The 19,366-nt window shown below is 42.0% G+C and overlaps 1 protein-coding gene across 3 annotated transcripts in view; it reads right to left on the bottom strand.

Annotated features, from left to right (window-relative positions):
- Positions 1 to 19,366, bottom strand: part of HTT (huntingtin) — a 136,866-nt gene that overhangs the window by 97,477 nt on the left and 20,023 nt on the right. For all 3 annotated transcript variants that reach the window (XM_063108535.1, XM_063108536.1, XM_063108537.1), the window contains exons 3-8: positions 13,566 to 13,686; positions 9,581 to 9,640; positions 9,099 to 9,178; positions 7,260 to 7,398; positions 1,154 to 1,295; positions 264 to 442 (exon numbers count right to left, since the gene is read on the bottom strand). In XM_063108535.1, coding sequence (XP_062964605.1) covers positions 264 to 442; positions 1,154 to 1,295; positions 7,260 to 7,398; positions 9,099 to 9,178; positions 9,581 to 9,640; positions 13,566 to 13,686 — 721 coding nt within the window. The remainder of the gene's footprint in view (positions 1 to 263; positions 443 to 1,153; positions 1,296 to 7,259; positions 7,399 to 9,098; positions 9,179 to 9,580; positions 9,641 to 13,565; positions 13,687 to 19,366) is intronic.

Here is a 19,366-nt window from a genome sequence, read left to right as displayed (position 1 = left end):
ATAGCCAAGAGTTGGAACCAGCCCAAATGTCCATCATCAGATGAGTGGACAGGGAAAATGTAGTATATCTACACAATGGAATACTACTCAGCTATAAAAAAGAACTATATACTGCCATTTCCAATGACATGGATGGACGAGAGAATTATATTAAGTGAAACAAGTCAGGCACAGAAAATATTTTGCTTCTCTTGCAAGTGAATTGGTTCTCTGAACATCAGTCATTTATGCAGAGGGACTAGAGAAAGCCATGTGGCTCCTACCTGGACAAGCTGCTCTGCAGAGGGAGAGACTTCCATTTCTTTCCGTGTCACCCCGAAGCTGCCTTTCAGGCTCATGTCCTTGACCTGCTGCTGCAGCAAGGGCACCAAATATCTCAAAGTGAGCAGCACACCAAGAATCAGGAGGGTGGAGTGTTCATCCTCGACAGGGACCAGCAGACCTATAAAGGCAGCAACAAGATTGACCTACATCCGACTCTCTGCTTGGAGATTCACCACTTAGCTTGTAAGAGATCCACAGGAGAGCCTGTTCTAAGGCTGGCAGTGAAGGATAAAGATGGCATAAACGTTACAGTGAAAGAAGATGCCATGTGGCCAAATCCAGGCGGGGCTTTACAGAACAATAATGTCCTTAACTTGGCAAGGCCCATTACAATGAGTTTTACTGCATCTGAAAGCCAGACAGCTATTTCTTATCAGATGTTCACGTGATCACTTCAGCACTTGCTAGTGTTGATTTCCACAACAACACTAATTAACCATACAATAGGAGAAACGGTCAGCTGACCTACAGAGAACCTACAGGGACCTGAGGTGCAGTCCGAAGCCTCACTGTAGTCAGAGCCAGCACAGAAGGAGGGCTGGCCTGTAGTCAGAGCCAGCACAGAAGGAGGGCCGGCCCAGGAGGGCGGGTGGGGCTGCAGGCTGGCCCTCACCCACTGCCCGGCAAGATATACTTGGGTATGGTCACATCTGCACGGCCACAAAGACCTCACATGGGCTCGTGGCAACCCCAACACAGTTCACATTCTCCAGTCAGCCAGTGCCAACTGGCCTGGTCTGGAAGCCAAAGGATCCTCTGAATTTAAAGAGTTTCAAAGGTCCATCTTGAGTAAATGCTGGAGATGCTGCCTCATACACCCCCACCTTACCTAAGAGCACATTTAGTAGCCAGCTATAAAAATACTGCGTCCTTCTGGAGTGCTGGCAGATGCTCACTGCTGCTCCTGCTGCCGTCCGCCGAACGGTAGGGGAGCTTGACTTCAGATTCGCTATGAAAGCCTTTAGCAGAACCTATGGAAGCAAAATGCCAAGTAGATAAAAAATGAAGCTCCTATGAAGCTTACCCTGTATTTCATAAAACAACTTGAATCAGAAGCTCCAAATTCTTGCAGAACATAAATTATAAACAATTTGAGATTTCTTTCCTCTAGCTGAAAGGAAGCACCCCAAATTTGGGATATTTAAGAGTAGTTTACAAATACATAGTCTATTTACTTCTTTTATAACCCGCATTTAGGGACTTGCTCAGCATCTATGTCCTCTCTGTGAGGGTAGAGGCCTCAGCTTCTGGATAAGGTATACCCACAGTATTGGGGGACGGGGTCAGTAACATGACACTATGTCAAATAAAGATAGCAAAAAAATAAAGAGACAAATAAGGAAGTTAAGGAGAAATGAGTACTAGCCAACTATAGTAATGTCCCAGCCTAAAAGATGGCTGCACATGTCACCTAGAGACATTCTCAGGACTGGAAACACCTGCAACTCAACTGCGTAGAATAGCATACTACCCACAACTGTTCTCCTAAGAAATTAGAGAATGAAACTTTCTCACTGGACCTCCAGGATAATCCAAAGGAGAAGGCGCTCTAATTCTTACAATGGCCATTTGTGTCTTAGCAAAAATACCCAAAGAATGAAAAGGGGTGAACTTCTAGCTGCATTAGTTTGGCAATTATGTTACTCAAGGACATCCACTTCCCATTATTCTAAACTATGTTCTGACCCATGACTTGACCCCAATTGTTCAGCCTGCACTAAGCATTACTGACTGTGAGTCAGGAGCTCTGTTATGGCTATGCCCAGGAAAATGAGCAGGAAACTACTAAACCAGTATAACTGATTTAAAAATTAGTCTCCCCAAGCAAACAGAAAGGACAGTGGTGGGTGGGAGGGAGGAGAGGGAGGAGGGAGGGAGGTTTCGGTAATGGGCCCCAATAATCAACCACATTGTATATAGACAAAATAAATTTAAAAAAAAAAAAAGAAATTCCAGGTTCTAGAAACACTTCCTTTAGAAAAATAGCTCAACAAAATATCTTTATGCAAATAAAATAGTATTTTTAAAAATGTAAAAAATTAAAAATAAAAATAAAAATTAGTCTCCCCCTCAGGCTGGCCAGTTAGCTCAGTTTGGTTAGAACGTGGCACTGATAACATCAAGGTCCAGGGTTTGACCCCTGTGCCAGCCAGCTGCCAAAACAAACAAACAAACAAACAAAAAATTAATAAAAATAAGTTTCTCCTTTAACAGTGTAATTAGCATAAACCAGAATTTACAGATTAGACCTCAGGAACCCATGTGGCAGAGGCCCAGGCCCCAGCCCCATACTCCCCCAGGGGCATGTTGGTTCCAGTTCTTCCCTGAGACAACACCTGGAGAACAAACTTCTTTAGCTGCAAGAAAAGATATTAGCATCTTAAAGAACTCCTTTTACTGAAAAGACACACATACATATTACTGAAAAAGCAAATTAAGAATAATTTTATATTAGTCCAGATTTAGCACAATGAGAGCTAGGCATTATAAAGAGTCAGCCCACTGTGAATTTAAACAATGTGGAATAATAAACCATTAAATTTCATGTGAGAGCTCCAAGGGGCCTTCTAAAGTCTAAATCTCCACAGTCCCAAGAACGTCTTCCAGAAGGCAGCTGATGGGAGCTACCTAGACTAGGCTTGAAATCTTCTCATGACAGAGAGGAAGCGCACTATATTTTAGAGTGGAGTGATCCACTCTTCAAAATACATGCATGGCATATTTTTAAGTGCACTTCAAAAGGGAAAAGATGCATAAATCATTAAACATTAGAAGCAAGAGTACTTTGGGGAACGGAAATGGAAATTAAAATCATAACATGGGGCCAGAACACACTCAGCAGAATGGCTGAAATTAAAAGGCCCGACAATTGCCAAGTGCTGGTGAGGACACAGAGCAGCTGAGTTCCCTGCATCACTGAGGGAAGGGGACACGGGTACAACCATGGAGGAAGCTACTTGGCAGTACCTACTGAAGTTGAGATACACATACCACATAAGCCAGCAACTCCATTTCTAGGTACCCACAAAAGGAAATTGTACCTGTGCTCCAAAAGACACACACATGAAGGTTCACAGCAGCATTAATCACGTTAGCCCAAAACTAGAAACAACTCAAATGTCCAGATACAATACAGGGATAGACTGTGATATATTCATACAGTGAAATGTTATGCAGCTATGAAAACTACATAAATTAGTAACACACACAATAGCATGGAAGACTCTCACAAACTTAATGTTAAGTAAAAGAAACCAGACAAAAAGAATACATATACAATTCTACGTACACAGGATTTCAAAACAGATTCTCTATGGCATTAGAAAGCAGGACAGTGATCACCTTTGGAGAGAAGGAAGAAGTGGGCAGTAGGGAAAGAGCATGAGGGGGCTTCTGGTAATAATCTATTTCTCAACCTGGATTGCAGTTACAAGAGTAAGTTCACTTTGTGATTATTCAGCAAGGGGTACACTTTTATGATTTATGCACCGTCCTGTTTGCACACTGTATATCAGGAAAAAACCCCACAAAGTCTAGGGAGTCCAGTGTTTGACAGGTAATCTTGAGAATGAGAATACACCAGAGGTTAGGTTAGCAGTCTCTGATCCCACTTGCTGGACTGAACATGTGAACCTCTGCTACCCAGAAACCTCCCAAAAATCATGTAAAGAAGTCGTAAAAACATAAACTTACAAGGACAGAAAAAAACAGGATGGAGACACCAGCTTACAAGGTACCCATAACAGAAAATTGTACATGGGCTCCCAGAAACACGTACGAGAAGGGTCACAGCAGCATTATTCACATAGGTGTCAACAAAACTCTGGAAGCTGACAAGTAACAAGGGTGACTGACTGACTGTTGGCCCACAGGTGGAGTTCAAGCATGAGCCTTCCTAGGGGCTGGGGAGGAAGGTATGAGGCTACCAGTGAAGTGAGCCTAGTTAAGCCAGAGCTCCAAGAAGAGCTCGGGCTGTGGAGGCACAAGACTCATCTGAAATGCAGCAGCTGTGGGATAAGACAGCTGCTGTCTTACTGCTCCTTGTGCAAAGTCCCAACCACTCAACCCCAGTCTCCTGTCTGACCTGAGGCAGCCCAGGAAGGGCCTCCCTACCCCATCTCTGCAAACATGGGGAGGGATAAGCTCAAGAGATGTTTGCATAGCTGAGGACAGACGTGAGACACAAACACAAAGCAGAAAAATTAAGTAAAAGTCTGTATTCTAACCAGTACTATCATCAGCCCCCTTCCATGCTAGGGTTCCAGGACAAACGCAACCAAGCTTATGCCTCCAAGCGGGAGAATAAGGACTCCTCCTCTAAGGATACCGACCGGCTCAAGAGGAAAAGACTTACAGATACTGACATTCAAAGACCCAGCAATGGAAAAAGCTGGCTCACCATGCATCACCTCAGTAAGCCCAGCAGTGGACAAGCCCTGCCCATACTTGTTTCCAATAACTCTTTTAGTATCCCACTCAAATCTATATAGATGGCCTTTGAGATAAAAAAGAGAGGCCAAAATAAATAGAACAGAGGAAGTCAGAAGAAACAGACAACGTAGAGGTCAAAAGAAGATGTCAAGAATACTGTAATCAATATCCTCAGAAAGGTAAGATGGTGCATTCATGAAGCAAGAAGAGGATACCATCCAACACAAACATTCTGAACATAAGGGCTCTCAGAAATTAAAAACATAACAGCAGGAAAAAATACTGAATGGAAGGGTTTGAGATGGACATCTAGAAAGTCCAGAAGAAAGAAAAAAAAACGATAATAAAAATGTGAATCAATCCAGGAGGACCAACATCTAACTAACAAATTTCAGAAAGAGAACACAGAAAACAAAGGGGAAGAACTTATTAAAGAAATGTAAAAAATCTTCCCCACATTAAAAGGCCTACCAAGTACCCAGCATACTATCTGCCCCAAAATGAAAAGCTTCTAGAGAAAAGACACATTCAAATGCTAAGGAATCAGGTCATTTGACTTCCCCATAGCCATGCTGGAAATACAAGACAATGAGGAAAGTGATTTCCATCCCAGAACTCTGTAGCCAGTAAGTGTAAGGGAGAATAAAGGCATTTTTAGGAATGCAAGATCTGTTTGCCTCCCATTTATCCTTTTTCAGAAAGCTACTAGAGGATGTGCTCCATCAAAACAAGGAGTAAATCTAGAAAGATGAAGACATGGCATCCAGCAACTGGACATCCAACAGGAGAGGGGCAGAGGGAATTCCCAGGATGACAGCAAAGAGAAGCCCTGGGACACGACTGTGCAACAGAGCTGAAGAGTAAAGAGTAGCTGACAGACTGCAGCAGAGAGCTGGAGACTGCTAAGACAGTGACTCCACTGGGGAAATGGATCCAATAAACTACCTGTCATGGGGAAAATTGTACTGAGACATATTTTACAAAGCTGTCAGAAGATATGAGAAGACATAAATGGCCAAAGAATAACAGGCAAGCAGAAAAGAGACAATTATTAACTCCAGGAAAACAAAAAGTTGTACAAAGAAATATAACCAAAGAAATATAATCATACATAACCAGCCGTGACTATTTACTTGAGATAATAATGAACACACTGAACACTGATATACCTATAGTGAAAAGGTGGGAGAAGAGTTAGAGTTAAATCCATCTCTTCTATAGTAAAAAATGTCTAAAACTGAAAAAATCCAAAAGTGGCAATGTAAGCATGTTATTTAGAAATGTGGAGGTAAATACCAGAAGAAACACTAAGAGCTGGGTTTGTCCCTGAGACACAAGAATTAAGAGATGAAGCAGGAAGAGGTCTACTGTCTCTGTCTATAATTCTTTTGGTATTATTGGATTTCACTGATAACAAATTTGAATAAACATAAATGGGCAGAGAGGTAGAGGAATAAATGGATTTCTTAAAATGCCAAAGGTTCAGGAAGGACGAAATTTGGTGACCAATTACTGAGCACAATGATTTAGCTATCATACTAAATTCTTTAGGCCCATGATCACCCTTCACTCTAAAACTCCATGAAACTGGTTTTAACATCTCCTTAGTACTAATAAGAAAATTTTGAAGCTCAAAGAAAAAAAGTGAGAGAGGTCAAATAATTTATCCAGGATCATACAGCCAGTAACAGCGTAGCAGCTAACGTCCGAGCACTTCCACTGGGCTAGGTACTATGCTACACTCTTAACGTGTGTTCATTCATTCCATACTCAGAATAGTCCTACATGGGTATCATTAATGTCCTGTTTTTCAGAGTACGAAGGAAACAAGCTTAAAGCTATTTGGGCATTTTGCCTAAAGAAAAAGAGCTAGTAAAGAGGACAGAATTCTAACCCAAGTCTATCTGATACCAAAAGGTGTGCTCTAACCATTACATGACAATACTTCCCAGGAGGGATACCCAGGCTCAAACCCAGGACTGACCTACAAAAAAAGGAGAAGCCAAGAATTCTGTAATCTGCAAACCGTGTTTCCAAGTCACAATTTCTGGTCATTATAAACAAAACACTGAAGTGGGTTTGAAGGTGGCTTGTTGGGACACAAAACAAACAGGAAGCCATGTGGGCCCTGGTGGCTGCAGGGCATCCATACCCACAAGGCCTCATCAGTAAGCTTTCACTGAACTGCAGTCTAGAGCAGTTGTCCCTCCTCAACTCAGTTAGGAAGTCAGTGCAGTACACCAAAAACTGACCTGCTCTGGGAAAATGCTTTTGAATTTGCATCTATGAACCATCTCCCTATTACACTCGCCCCTACAGTAAAAAAGCAGGAGTGAAAAAACTCTCATAGTGTGCCTCAAAATAACACAACTGTGGCAGTCTAAACTGTGAGGCACATGAATCTCAAGAAGTACCCTCGGATGGCTTCCTGTCCCAGCCCTGACCCTGACAAGACCCACACTCAGCACCACTCACATATTTGAAACTTGAGGCAACACTTGTACCTTAATTTCACTGTCATTTGCAAAACTGCCAAAAGACGCCATAATCTTGGGCACAGCTGCAGCCAAAGTCTCCTGGACTGACTCCTCGGGTCTCTTGCTGGTTCGAGTCAGGCATGGCAGAAGGTTCACCAGGTAAGGTCTGCACATGGGAAAGGAACATTAGTCATTCTTCCAGTCTCCTTTAATGAGAAATATATGCAATTCGTTCCCTGTTAGGGACAAGCCTGCTTTATATGCAAGATAGTCTTTAAAGGAGACTGACAAAACTCAGCTAAAAGAACAGAACTAAATGCAGATGAAGTTCCAGTATTGGGTGACACATCCCCCACATCTCCTGGGATCACAGAGAACTCTAAAAAGCTGAGTTTAAAAATCATTTGCAGTAAATTATAATTGTTATTAAAATACTCCATTTTTTCCATTTTTAAATGTAATAGATAATGTAAGAAAACGCTATTTTTAAAAACAGAGTTAAGAAATGAAAATAAAGCTTTCTTGAAAAAGGAGTATTTCAAAAAAAATTTTTTTAAGTGTACAAACTAATTGAGGCCTTAGAGACCTGGCCCTCTCGAGACAAAAAGCAGAATGTGTAGGGCACAAAGAGAAGTGAGTCACAGGACAGGCCAATCCACACTGAACAATCACTGACAGAGCAGGCCGGGGTTCTGCACTGGGGTGGCCTCCACCCTCTAGTGGCAGAGACAAGGCACGGGCAGAGCCACAGATCACACACTGACGACTTTCATGATGTGAAAGCCATAGAAGCACCTGGGAATATATTAGACAGGGAGGCTAAGTGGGCTTCTCTAAGGAGATGACTTTTTTGCTGAGACCTGAGGGAAAAAATAAATCAGCCATCAAGAGGAAGAGAAACCTGACTTATTTGAAGAACTAAAATCAGACCAATGAGTCAGCAGATAGTGTCTTAGGTCCAGGGCCTTGGTGAAGAGTCTGGATTTTATCTGAACAGCACTGGGGTGGGAATAAGAGTTTAAGTAAGGGAATGACATAACCCAATTATATATATTTTTAGGTCACTTTGCCTGCTATGAAAAGAACTTGGGATGTGGTGCTTCAGAAATATAACAAATTTTTCAAAATAGTGATAATAAAACAAAAAGGTATATAAAAAGAAATTTCCTTAGTGACGGTAGCTCTGTAACCACATAGGATTCTTACTGAAACTCAACCTTAATGGATTAAATCCTCGTTTCACATTAATAGTGAGGGTTTAGGCTACTCTACCATTAGGCATGGAGCGAGTTAAGGAGAGCAGGAAGGAGCTGATGGAAAGTGGCGCTGCTTCTGTTTCTCAATCCATTAAGACAGAAACTGTTTCAACGAATGAAAACTTTATTCATAGTTAAACATTCATATTTCTAACCCACGTAATAGACAAATGCATATTTTTCTATAACTCCTGTAGTTGGCAATAATGAGGTAGGTCCCTCAACCTTCAAACATTTGATGAGCATCTTCTAAGCAAGTACTATGGGCAGACCCCGTTACCAGTGCTGAGCTGCCGCAGAGAACAAGATGGTAAGACCCCTGTTGTCCTGGGGTGCACATCCCTTAAGTCTCTTGGGGAGGGTGGGACAGAAAATGAACCAGCACAGTGATAAAATGCATAAGAATATTTCTAATAGAAATCAGGGCTGCCAAGGAAATATAAACAGAGCAATGTCAATTACAATTTGAAGGGGCAGAGTAGATGGAGTAGACAGAGAAGACATTTGAAGAAGTGACATTTGATCTGAAATGCGAAGGATCAGTAGGAGCTGGCCCCCCACCAAAAATCATCGTCGTCATCATCATCATCATCCAGAGTGTACAACTCACCTGCATTTCTGAGGGCGAACCAGGTGAGCCAGCTCAGCAAACCTCCACAGGGCAGCACGCAAACTTCGAGGGGCACCATTCTGAGTGGGTTTAATGAATGACATGTTACATTTAAGAGTCATATGCATTAGTCACCAAGAAGGGTGCGTATAAACAAAAACATTTTTTCTTTCATTATTAATTTCTATTTTTAGAGAGAAGGCCATTTTAATGTGTAAAACATCTGGTAACTACTTTAGAATTTTAAGGTCTACTGGGCTTCAATTATCAAGATACAAAAAATAAAGTTACCATTTTTAATTCCCACATCATCTAATAAAAATGAATAACCCTTTGAAGAAAATCAAAAATATAAAGTCTACTTTACCAAAGAGAATTGCCTTCTAAGTTTCTACTCATTAAATAAAAGATAAAATTTAACAAATACTGTTCAATACGGTGAAACGGAACCATTTTTTCAATAATAGGAAATAAAGGCCCACCTTTTTAATCTCCTTATAGAGTTCTAACTGTAATCTTGGAAGATTAGAATCCATCAAAGCCTACAACAAAATAGAAGAGATCTGTTTATGGAAGACACACTTCATTAGCAGTTCTAAAGAAGCTAAAAGGCAACTAAGATTTCAATTTTTAGGCAAAGTAAAATACAACAGCAACTTAATTAAGAACTTACTCATTAAGAGAGAAATAATGCAGGAAGTTACTGAATATAGGTATAGGTCTTTCACTTAAATTTTAAAAATGAAAGGAAAAAGAATTTAACTTTCATTATTATCAAATACGACATAATATCAAAATTAAAATAGCAGATGATTCAAATTAATTCTAAAGCTCTTAGAATAAACCTTGGTCTTCACTAGCTGTACATTCTGTTGGATGACACACACTCGGGCGATGCCCGAGAAAGTCTGTAGGGCCTGGGGTCTGCGGGTGCACCTGTAAGGTCAGAGCCCCTCACACTGGCCAGAAAGGCCTCTTGCCACATCCTTTCTGCCAGCTCCTCCCACATCGCAGGCACGGATGCTCCCAGCCCCACGGCCCCAATGGCCCAGAACCACTGCCAGCTGGAGCCTTGTGATCCTCACAGCACCCTTTCTTCCCCCACTGCTCACTCGCAAGCCAGGCCAGACTAATGCTCAACGCAGTAACGTGGCTAATGGCACAAAGTGTGCATTACAGAAGGGCTTCTCAAGTGGAAGAAAGGGACGATTTCGGTGCCTTCCTCTCGCCCAGGGGAACCTCCTCTTCTAAAATGGTATTGTAGATGCTTGCCCACCAGGAAGAGAAGGAAATGTAACCATGCCGCAGTCAAAAGGTCTCCTGCTTTCATTGTGACGTGAGCACGTTATGCCTGCTGACCAAGCTGGTCTTACTAAAACTCATGTGGGTACACCTAATGGGTCAGCGAGCTTGAAAATCAAAACAGAGTCACCTTTGGGGAGATTCTGAAGTATAATAATGTCTCAGAAGTTTTTAAATCCTGATTCTGTTGCTGCAGTTTGTACTGGAAGTCCTTAAAGGAGCAAACCAAACCGGACAAACATATTAAAACACTGCTTTTCAAATTTAAAAAAAAGCCATATCAAAGTTGGATGTAACTTCATAAATGTTTTGTAAACTAATATCAAACTAATTTTCCAACAAGAGAGAACTAAAACTCAGCCCCACTTAAGAGCAGGGAACCAGCTCCCACAGTCGGCAGGTCCCCAGGTAATGGGGGCACACCATCTGCCTCCTCCCCCTCCTGCACCCGCTCCCACACAGACACACGTTCGGCTGTGAAATGCAGCCCCACCGCCCACCATTGCCTCCTCTCTCACGGTCCCCTGTTACCATCCTAGCTCAAGACCCCTCTCTACCTTACTGGGCAGCTCAGGCTCCCACCGGGATTCTCTCTACCTTGGGTCTTTCTCCACTCCAAGTCACCTACAAGTCCTCACCAGGTCACTCTTCCTAAATAAAGCACTCCCTGACCATGTCAAAAATCTTCAAGAGCTCCTCATTCTCTTCCAAATAAAGTACAAACCCCTTGAACTGACCCTCAAGGTGCTCCATTCCCCAGCAGCAGACGACGGGTCCACCCTTCCCTCAGAACCTCCACGGGTTCCGGTGCCCTCTCGAGGCAGGATGCTGCCGTGGTTAAGAAGGTCTCCAACGTACTCCTTCACCTACTGCCTACCGCCTCCAGGAAGTCATCCCTGCCTCCCCAGACAGAAATCACCTCAGCCTCCTGAATGCCGTGATGATCTGCCAGCACCTCGCAGAGCTCAGACTTCATACCACATACCTGGTTGTTCCTGTGAAAGCATGATTCACCACCTGAGACTGTACCTCACCTGAGGGAGCAGCAAGCTGCCAGGCTAGATCAGATCCCCTGTGCATTTTTCTATGTAAATGATGAGATAAGCAAAATGTGTCCCATTCTTGAGTCCTCATCATACACATATTGCAATACCCATGAGAAGACAAAAGTCTGGGACCTGACTGGTAGGTGACCATTCCTATGTCCTTACCCATCCCTTCCACCTGGCCCGGGACTCCCGACATTCTGCCCTCCCTCTGCCACGGTGAGGGCAAATCTAGTCAGATCCCAATCCCACTCCCAGCCTGCTGAACCTGACGCAGAAATCCAAGAGCAGCCAAACTTCACTGGGCCCAGCTTCAAGCAGAAGGGATAGACTGCGGGACTGACTTCATCTTATGTTCAGGGGCTTGACCTGAGAAGCCAGGCTCTCTGAACCTGGAGAATGGAGACAGCACAGGAGAGGAAATGGGAAAGTAGGAGGGAGAGAGCCAGGAAGAGAGCCCAGGACCTAAAGCTACAACCAAGATCCCACAGACTAGAGCCCCCAAACACACATCAAGCCACTGTATCCAGCAGTTCTGGAAAACAGGCCTTTGAAGAAGACAGGCTAAAAATGGAACGATATCTACATGTAAAATGGCCAACGTAAGAGCAGTTTTGAGTCATACCGTTCTCTCTGCCCTTAATACCCACATGCCATGGACAAAGGTAAACCATAGTAGCCCTCTTTTTAGGTTTTCTGACTGAAAGTCAAAGATCAGGAATTGATATATCAGAAAAAACCCAGGCTGGCCCTGCCAGTAGGAATAATAAAAGCAAGCAAGGATATACAAGCCTGAAGAGGAGCAAGCTCAACGGGAAACAGGCCATGTGCAAACATTTTGGGGGGGCGCCATCCACACCAATGTCACCACTGGCCACCCGGCACAGAGACAAGGAGAAACTGACACTGGCCATGACCTCATCATGGGAGGCGAGATGTAGGCATGAGCATGAAGGGCAGGTGAGGCAGAAAACAAAGTAACCGCTCCAGAGATGAAAGAGCACCTCCCGCCGCTGCTCCCGACAGAGGCAGCTAGACTCCTGTGGCAACAGAAAAGTGAGCATCCTGACCACGGAAAGAAGAAAACTGGAAAGCTCCAATAAACAAAGATCCCACAGAGAGGGGGACAGATCCACGTCATTCTTAGCCATTACAGAAACAGCCTTTGTAGAGAACCTTCCTCAGCGCTGGTCAGCCTGCAGTAGGAACAATATTTAACTGCAGACAGCCAATTCAAAAGGTCCATTCACATACTCAAGGGTAGTCTAGAAGAAGGTGACCAGGATGAGTTAGGGACTCACACTAGAAGAAGGGCAGAATTATAAAAACAAGGAGAGTTTTTGTAATTTTTTAATATATAATTTTATAATTTTTATAATTTTATAATTCTTTGCCATACACTAAGAACTCATACATGGAAGGACTTTAATCTTCCACGACAGCAGAAAACAGAAAAAGGAATAGTAGACCAAAGCTATGGTGACCTTGGTGCAAACTCTGCACTGGGAGCAACAACAGAGCAGGACAGGTATCCCTTCTCCCGCCACCCCCCCACACCTGTCCCTCAACCCAAGTGGCTGTGACTTTCTCACTTCCTTATCCTTTTCTGGGATCTCCTTTCTCCCATTCATGTCACACTAACACCAGCTAACCTGCCAATTCTAGAAGTCACATCTTTACCTGTAAGCAGCTCCACCTGGCCCAGGTCTTGGGAAGGGCAGGAAGAGGAGACGCAGGAAGGGAAGCTAGAGACACCAAAGCCAGACTTCTGCTTTCTCAGGTCTTCGAGGCTTCTCTGGGCTATGCCAGCTGTGCCAAACAAAAGTTGGTGCCCACAGTGGCATTTTTCCCAAGATCACCTAGTGGGTGGCCACCATCAGTGCACTTCACTATGCGCTGTGTAGGCACGAGGGTAAATACAGCTCTTCCTGATCCAGCAGGAGTAGCAAGCATGCCGGCATATCCCAGAGCACCTCCAGACCACACACCAGAAACAAAAAAGGTGCAGACATACTAAGGGACTCTGCTACTTGGAACAGAAGAATGCTAAATGAGAGTTCCTTCTCTTAGACTAGGATGATGACAGTGCTGAGGAGAGCACCGTCTACACAGCTCTTACTTTTATAACTTTGTTGAGGCATTCATCAGCCACCATCCTGACATCTGACTCTGCATCATCACTGCACAGCAGAAAAAGTTCCATAGCGATGCCCAGAAGTTTCTGAAATTCTGGAGAATTTCTAAGTAAAAAGAGAAAAGAAAGTGTCACAGCCAAGAGAAGCCTCAGGAGACATGACGATGAGGGGCGATGAGGTATCCGGTATCCTGGATGGGATTCTGGAACAGAAAAAGGATATTATATAAAGATTTTTAAAATTTGAATAAAGTATGGACTTTAGTTAGCAGTGATTGTGAAAAATGTAGCACACTAATATAAGATGCTAATAACTGGAGCAACTGGGTGTGGGGTGCATGGGAACTCCCCATACTATCTTTGCAATTTTTCTATAAATCTAAAAATATTCTAAAATATGATTTATTAACCAAAAAAAAAAAGAGAGAGAAATTGTACTTGCAAGACAAATCTCATTTTTCCCTTCTGTTTTAGTTATAAAAACCTGAAAAAGACACTACTTCAGATACTTAAATCCCAGATAGCCATCTGCTCTCTGCCAGAAGGTCACTTTTACTTACTATATTATTCTTGGAACCTTGAAAATCAGTGTAACAATTTTATCTTGCCTTCAATATGTTCCACAGTACAACCTTATTTCACTATAGACTCCATGTGATCAAGATCAGGCCGTGTTTCTGCTGTGCTAGATAGACTATCCCAGTGTCACAAAAATTGGAGTCTGTGTGCTATTTGTAAACTATTTAAAGATGGTTGAGAGAGCCTATTTCAAGCTGTCATGATCCAACTGGCTAAACACAGCCAAGAGACAAGCTGATGGGTCATGTACATGAAACTGACTTTACAGCATTCTGAAGTCCCACAAACCAGTTAATACAAAAGATGTTCTTGAAATAATCCCAAGAATAGCAAATCCCAGTAACATGGAGCATGTGCTGTTCTTGAAACAACAAAATCAGATTGTTGTTTCACAATCTCAATGTATTCTGAAACAAAGCCCCTGCTTCCCCTTATCTCTTATCTAATAATTCCTACCAGTAATCAGAAGACAGCATAAGCCTAAGAGAAAGCAAAGGACCACATAAGTGATGATCAACAAACATATAAAAGAAAGAAACAAAACATGCCACTTAGCAATGTTTCAGACCTTATCTATGTGGAATACAGTGTGACTACAGAACTGAGGGGAGGGCTCTGGACACAGAGTAGCACGCACTGTGTCTCACAGCAGTGCAGCCAACAGAAAGACGAGGACAGCTGCATCTGCAGTGTTACGCTTCCTAAAAGAAACAGCAAAATCAAAAACAGGCCAAGATTAATTTTAATATTTAACCTGCTACATCCAGAATATTATTTCAATATGTAATCAATATGAAGAAATTACTGATATATAATCATCCTTTTTACAGCACATCTCAATTCAGACACTACATTTTCATCAGAAAAACTTTACCTGTATTTAAACTTCATATAAATTCACAGTTGAAAAAGTAAATGCATATACCATTTACTGCCATATTTAAAAGTTCTCTAGTAACTAAATCAAATATCCATTTTTAAATTTAAATTTAATAAAATAGATATAAAGCTAATCAGGTTATCTATTACTTCTTGAGAGAACTTTAGTAGTTTGTCTTTCAAGGAACTTACCCAATCCATCTAAGTTGCCAAATTTACTGGCATAAAGTCGTTCATAATGTTCCCATATAATCTTTTTAATATCTATAGAATCCACATCAATGCCACCTCCCTCATTCCTGATTTTGGTAATTTGGACCTGCACTCTTTTTTTCCTATCAGTCTTATCAATTTATTGATGTCCTCAAAGAATAAGCTTTTGGTCTTATTATCTTTCTATATGTTTTTCTGTTTTCTATTTTACTGACTTCTGCTCTTATCTTTATTATGTCCAATCTTCTGATAACTTTGTACTCCATTTGCTGTCTTTTTCAAGTTTTCTAGGGTGGAAGCTGAGGTCATTGATTTGAGACCTTTCCTCTTTTCTAAAATAGGCATTTAATGCTATAAATTTCTCTTAAAATGCTATGGCAGCATCCTGCAAGTTTAAAAATGATTGTTTTTATTTTCAATCAATTCAAAATGCTTTCAAATTTCCCTTTTGATTTCTTTAACCCATAGGCCATGTGGAAATGTGTTGTTTTTCACACATTTGGGGCTTTTCTGGATTACGTTTCTGTAATAGATTCCAATTTAATGATACTGAGGTCAGAGAACATACTTGGCATAATTTGAATCCTCTTGAGACTTGTTTTGCGGCCTGGCATCTGGGCTATCTTGGCAGATGTTCTATATGAGCACTGGAGAAGAGTGTGCCTTCTGTGGGTATTGAATGGAGTGTTCTGTAAATGCTGATCAGGTCACACAGGTGGATAGTGGAGTTCAAATCTTCAAGATCCACACTTTATGCCTACATGTTCTATGAATTACTGAGAGAGGCTACTGGGATCTCTGATTACAACCGTGGATTTGTCTCTGTTTCTACCTCAGTGCTATCATGTTTTGTTTCACGTATTTTTGAAGCTCTGCAGTCAGGTACATAAACATCTAGGATTGTTATGCCCACCTGATGAACGGGCTCCCTTCATCATTATGAAATGACTACCTTATCCCTGTCCATGGCCTCCGCTTTGAAATCTGCCGCGTCTGATAGTAACATAACCACTCCAGCTTTCACCTGACTCTTGGCATGGTGGACTTCTTTCCCTCCTTTTACTTTTAACCTATTTGTGCCTTTATTTTAAACGTGTTCCTTATAGGCAGCATATACTGGGTCTTCCTTTTCCAATCTGAAAAATCTCTGCCTTTTATATGTAATGTCATTATTGCTATAACTAGGTATAAATCTACCATCAGACTATTTCTTTCCATTCTAGCCCATCTTTATTTGTCTTTTTCCCAATTCTGGTTTCTTCTGGATTGATTATTTTTATAATCCCATTTTATCTCCTTTTTGGTTTATTAGCTACAACTCTGTTATGCTTTTTGTTGTTGCTTTATTTTTTGTACTGTATATCTTAATCATACTCTACCTTAGTGATATTATACCATTTCACATACAGCATAAGACACTAACAACAGTATTATATTAGTTTCTGTGGCTGCTGTAACAAATTACTACAAACTGTGTGGCTTAAAGCAACAGAAATTTATTCTTTCACAGTTCTGGAGTCCAGAGTTCAAAATTAGTATCACTGAGCCAAAATCAAGGTATTGGCAGCAGCATGTTCCCTCCAAAGACTTGAGGGGAAAATCGTTCCTCACACCGCTCGGCCTACAATCACTACCATCTTCAAGTCCAACATCTTCAAATCTCTGTTCTACCTTCACATGGCTTCCTCTATATGTGTGTTTAAAATCCCCCTGTGCCTTTTAATAATACATGTGATTGCATTTAGGGCCCACCCAGATAATCCAGGATAATCTTTCCATCTCAAGATAAGATACTTAATCACACTAGCAAAGACCCCTTTCCTTATGAGGTAACATTTACAGGTTCCAAGGATTAGGGCCTGTATTAGTCCGTTTCTGTTGCTTATAACAAAATACATGGAACTGGGTGATTTATAAGAAAACAAAATTCATTTGCTTACAGTTTCTGAAGCTGGGAAGTCCAAAGTCCATTTGGTGGTGGTGACAGTGACCCAGGGGTCTCATATTACAAGACAGTGGAAGCAGAGAGAGCCGAAAGAGAGCAGACAGACTCTCTCTTCTTTTAAAGCCCTCAGAACCACGCCTCTGACCACCATTCTTAATCCATTCACTACTGCTGCACAGTCCTACAATCCAATCACCTCTTCAAGGCTCCACCTTTCGATTACCATAACAGGATTTCCCACCTTGTTAACAGTCACAGTGGGGGCTAAGTTTCTAATACATAAAGCTTGGGGGACATGACTCAAGCTTCAGTGAGTTTTGGGGGGACATAATTCAATCCACTACAGGGCCTGGTACCCTTGCTGGGGTGGGAGCATTATCCTACCTGCCACAAGCATACTCCACTTCTGCTCTTCTGGCCTTCAATGCTATTGTTGTCACACATTCTACCTCTACATGTAATAAACCCCAACATATATTACTTCTGATGTGAACAATCTAATTAGTCTCTTTTAAAATAATTTAAAAGTAGAAGGGGTATCTTATATTTACCACTATAGTCACCGTTTCTAGTGTTCTTCAATCCTTTGTGTAGATCCAGACTTCCATCTGGTATTGTTTTCCTTCTGCCTGAAACACTTTCTTCAAAATTTCTTATAGTGGTCAGCTGCCGGACATAAATTATTTCTGCATTTGCATGTCTAAAAAAGTCTTTATTTCACCATTTTAAAAAATAAAAAAAAAATTTTTTTTTTTTTTTTTGTCTTTTTGTGACCGGCTGCACCACGCCAGCCATCCCTATGTAGGATCCGAACCCGTGGCGGGAGCGCTGCTGCGCTCCCAGCGCTGCATCCTCCTGAGTGCGCCACCGGGTCGGCCCAAAAATAAAAATTTTTATGGGGTTATTTTTCCTCTTGGTACCTTACAGAAGATGCTCCACTGATTTCCGGCAGATGACGTTTCCAAGAGAAGTCTGCTGTCATTCTTACTTTCGTTTAACATGGGTCTTTTTTACGTCTTGTCTCCACTGCACAGAGTCAGTCTTTTCCCTAGCTTCTGAACACATGAAATGCAGTTACAGCAATTGTTTTAATATTGCTGTGTGCTACTTTTATCACCTGTGTAATTTCTGGTCAGCTTCGATTGACTGATTTTTCTCATCATGAATCATATTTTCCCGCTTCTTTGCAATTCCTAGCAATTTTTGACTGGATGACAGACTGTGACTTTTATCTTGCTGAATGTTATGTACTTTTGTATTCCTGTAAATGTTCTTGAGCTTTGCTTTGGGATGCAATTAAGTTACTTTGAAAGACTCTGACCATACTGCATTATGGTTTTAAGCTTTACTAGGCAGGATCAGAGTAACAACTTAGTCTAGGGCTAAGCAGGCAAACTCTTGTGTACCCACCTAATGCTCCACAAAGGGTGGGGTTTTCCACTGTAGCTGGTGTGATTAGAAGTTCTTTCTGGCCCTGTGTGAGTTTCAATAATTGTTCCTTCTAAGCCTTTCAGGTGATGCTGTCTCCAGCCCTAGGCCATTTCCTTATAAGCACATGCTCGTCAACACTTGGCTGAACACCTGAGAGGACCCTCTGCAGCTCCCCTCTCTCTGGAATTCTCCCCTAGGGGCTCTAGCCACGTTAGCCTCTCTGGACTATCAATTCTGCCTCCTCAGCCAGCAAAGCACCAGTTTGCCTCAGTTTACCCTCCTAGTGTTGTGGCCTGGAAACTCCTTCTAGGTAGTAATCTGGGGAAATCGTAGGAATCAGAACATTCATCTTCCATTATCCCAGAATCACTGTTCTTTGCCTGACGCTCAATGCCTTGAAAACTATTGTTACATATACTTTATTGATTTTCAACTGTTTCAGGCAAGAAGGTAAGTGCTGTCCTTGCTACTCTACCTTAGCCAGAAGAAAAAATATTTCATGATTTAACTTACTTTTTTTTTTTTTTGTGACTGGTAAGGGGATTGTAACCCTTGGCTTGGTGTCGTCTGCACCACGCTCAGCCAGTGAGCGCACCAGCCATCCCTATATAGGATCTGAACCCGCGGCCTCGACACTCCCAGCACCGTACTCTCCTGAGTGAGCCACAGGTTCGGCCCTAACTTAACTTTTTAACATAGTAATATCACTTCCAGTCATGAATATAAATATCTATTAATG

The sequence above is a fragment of the Cynocephalus volans genome, chromosome 9 (assembly GCF_027409185.1).
Source record: "Cynocephalus volans isolate mCynVol1 chromosome 9, mCynVol1.pri, whole genome shotgun sequence".
Classification (NCBI taxonomy): Eukaryota; Metazoa; Chordata; class Mammalia; order Dermoptera; family Cynocephalidae; genus Cynocephalus; species Cynocephalus volans.
This window is presented reverse-complemented; position numbering and strand designations above follow the sequence as displayed.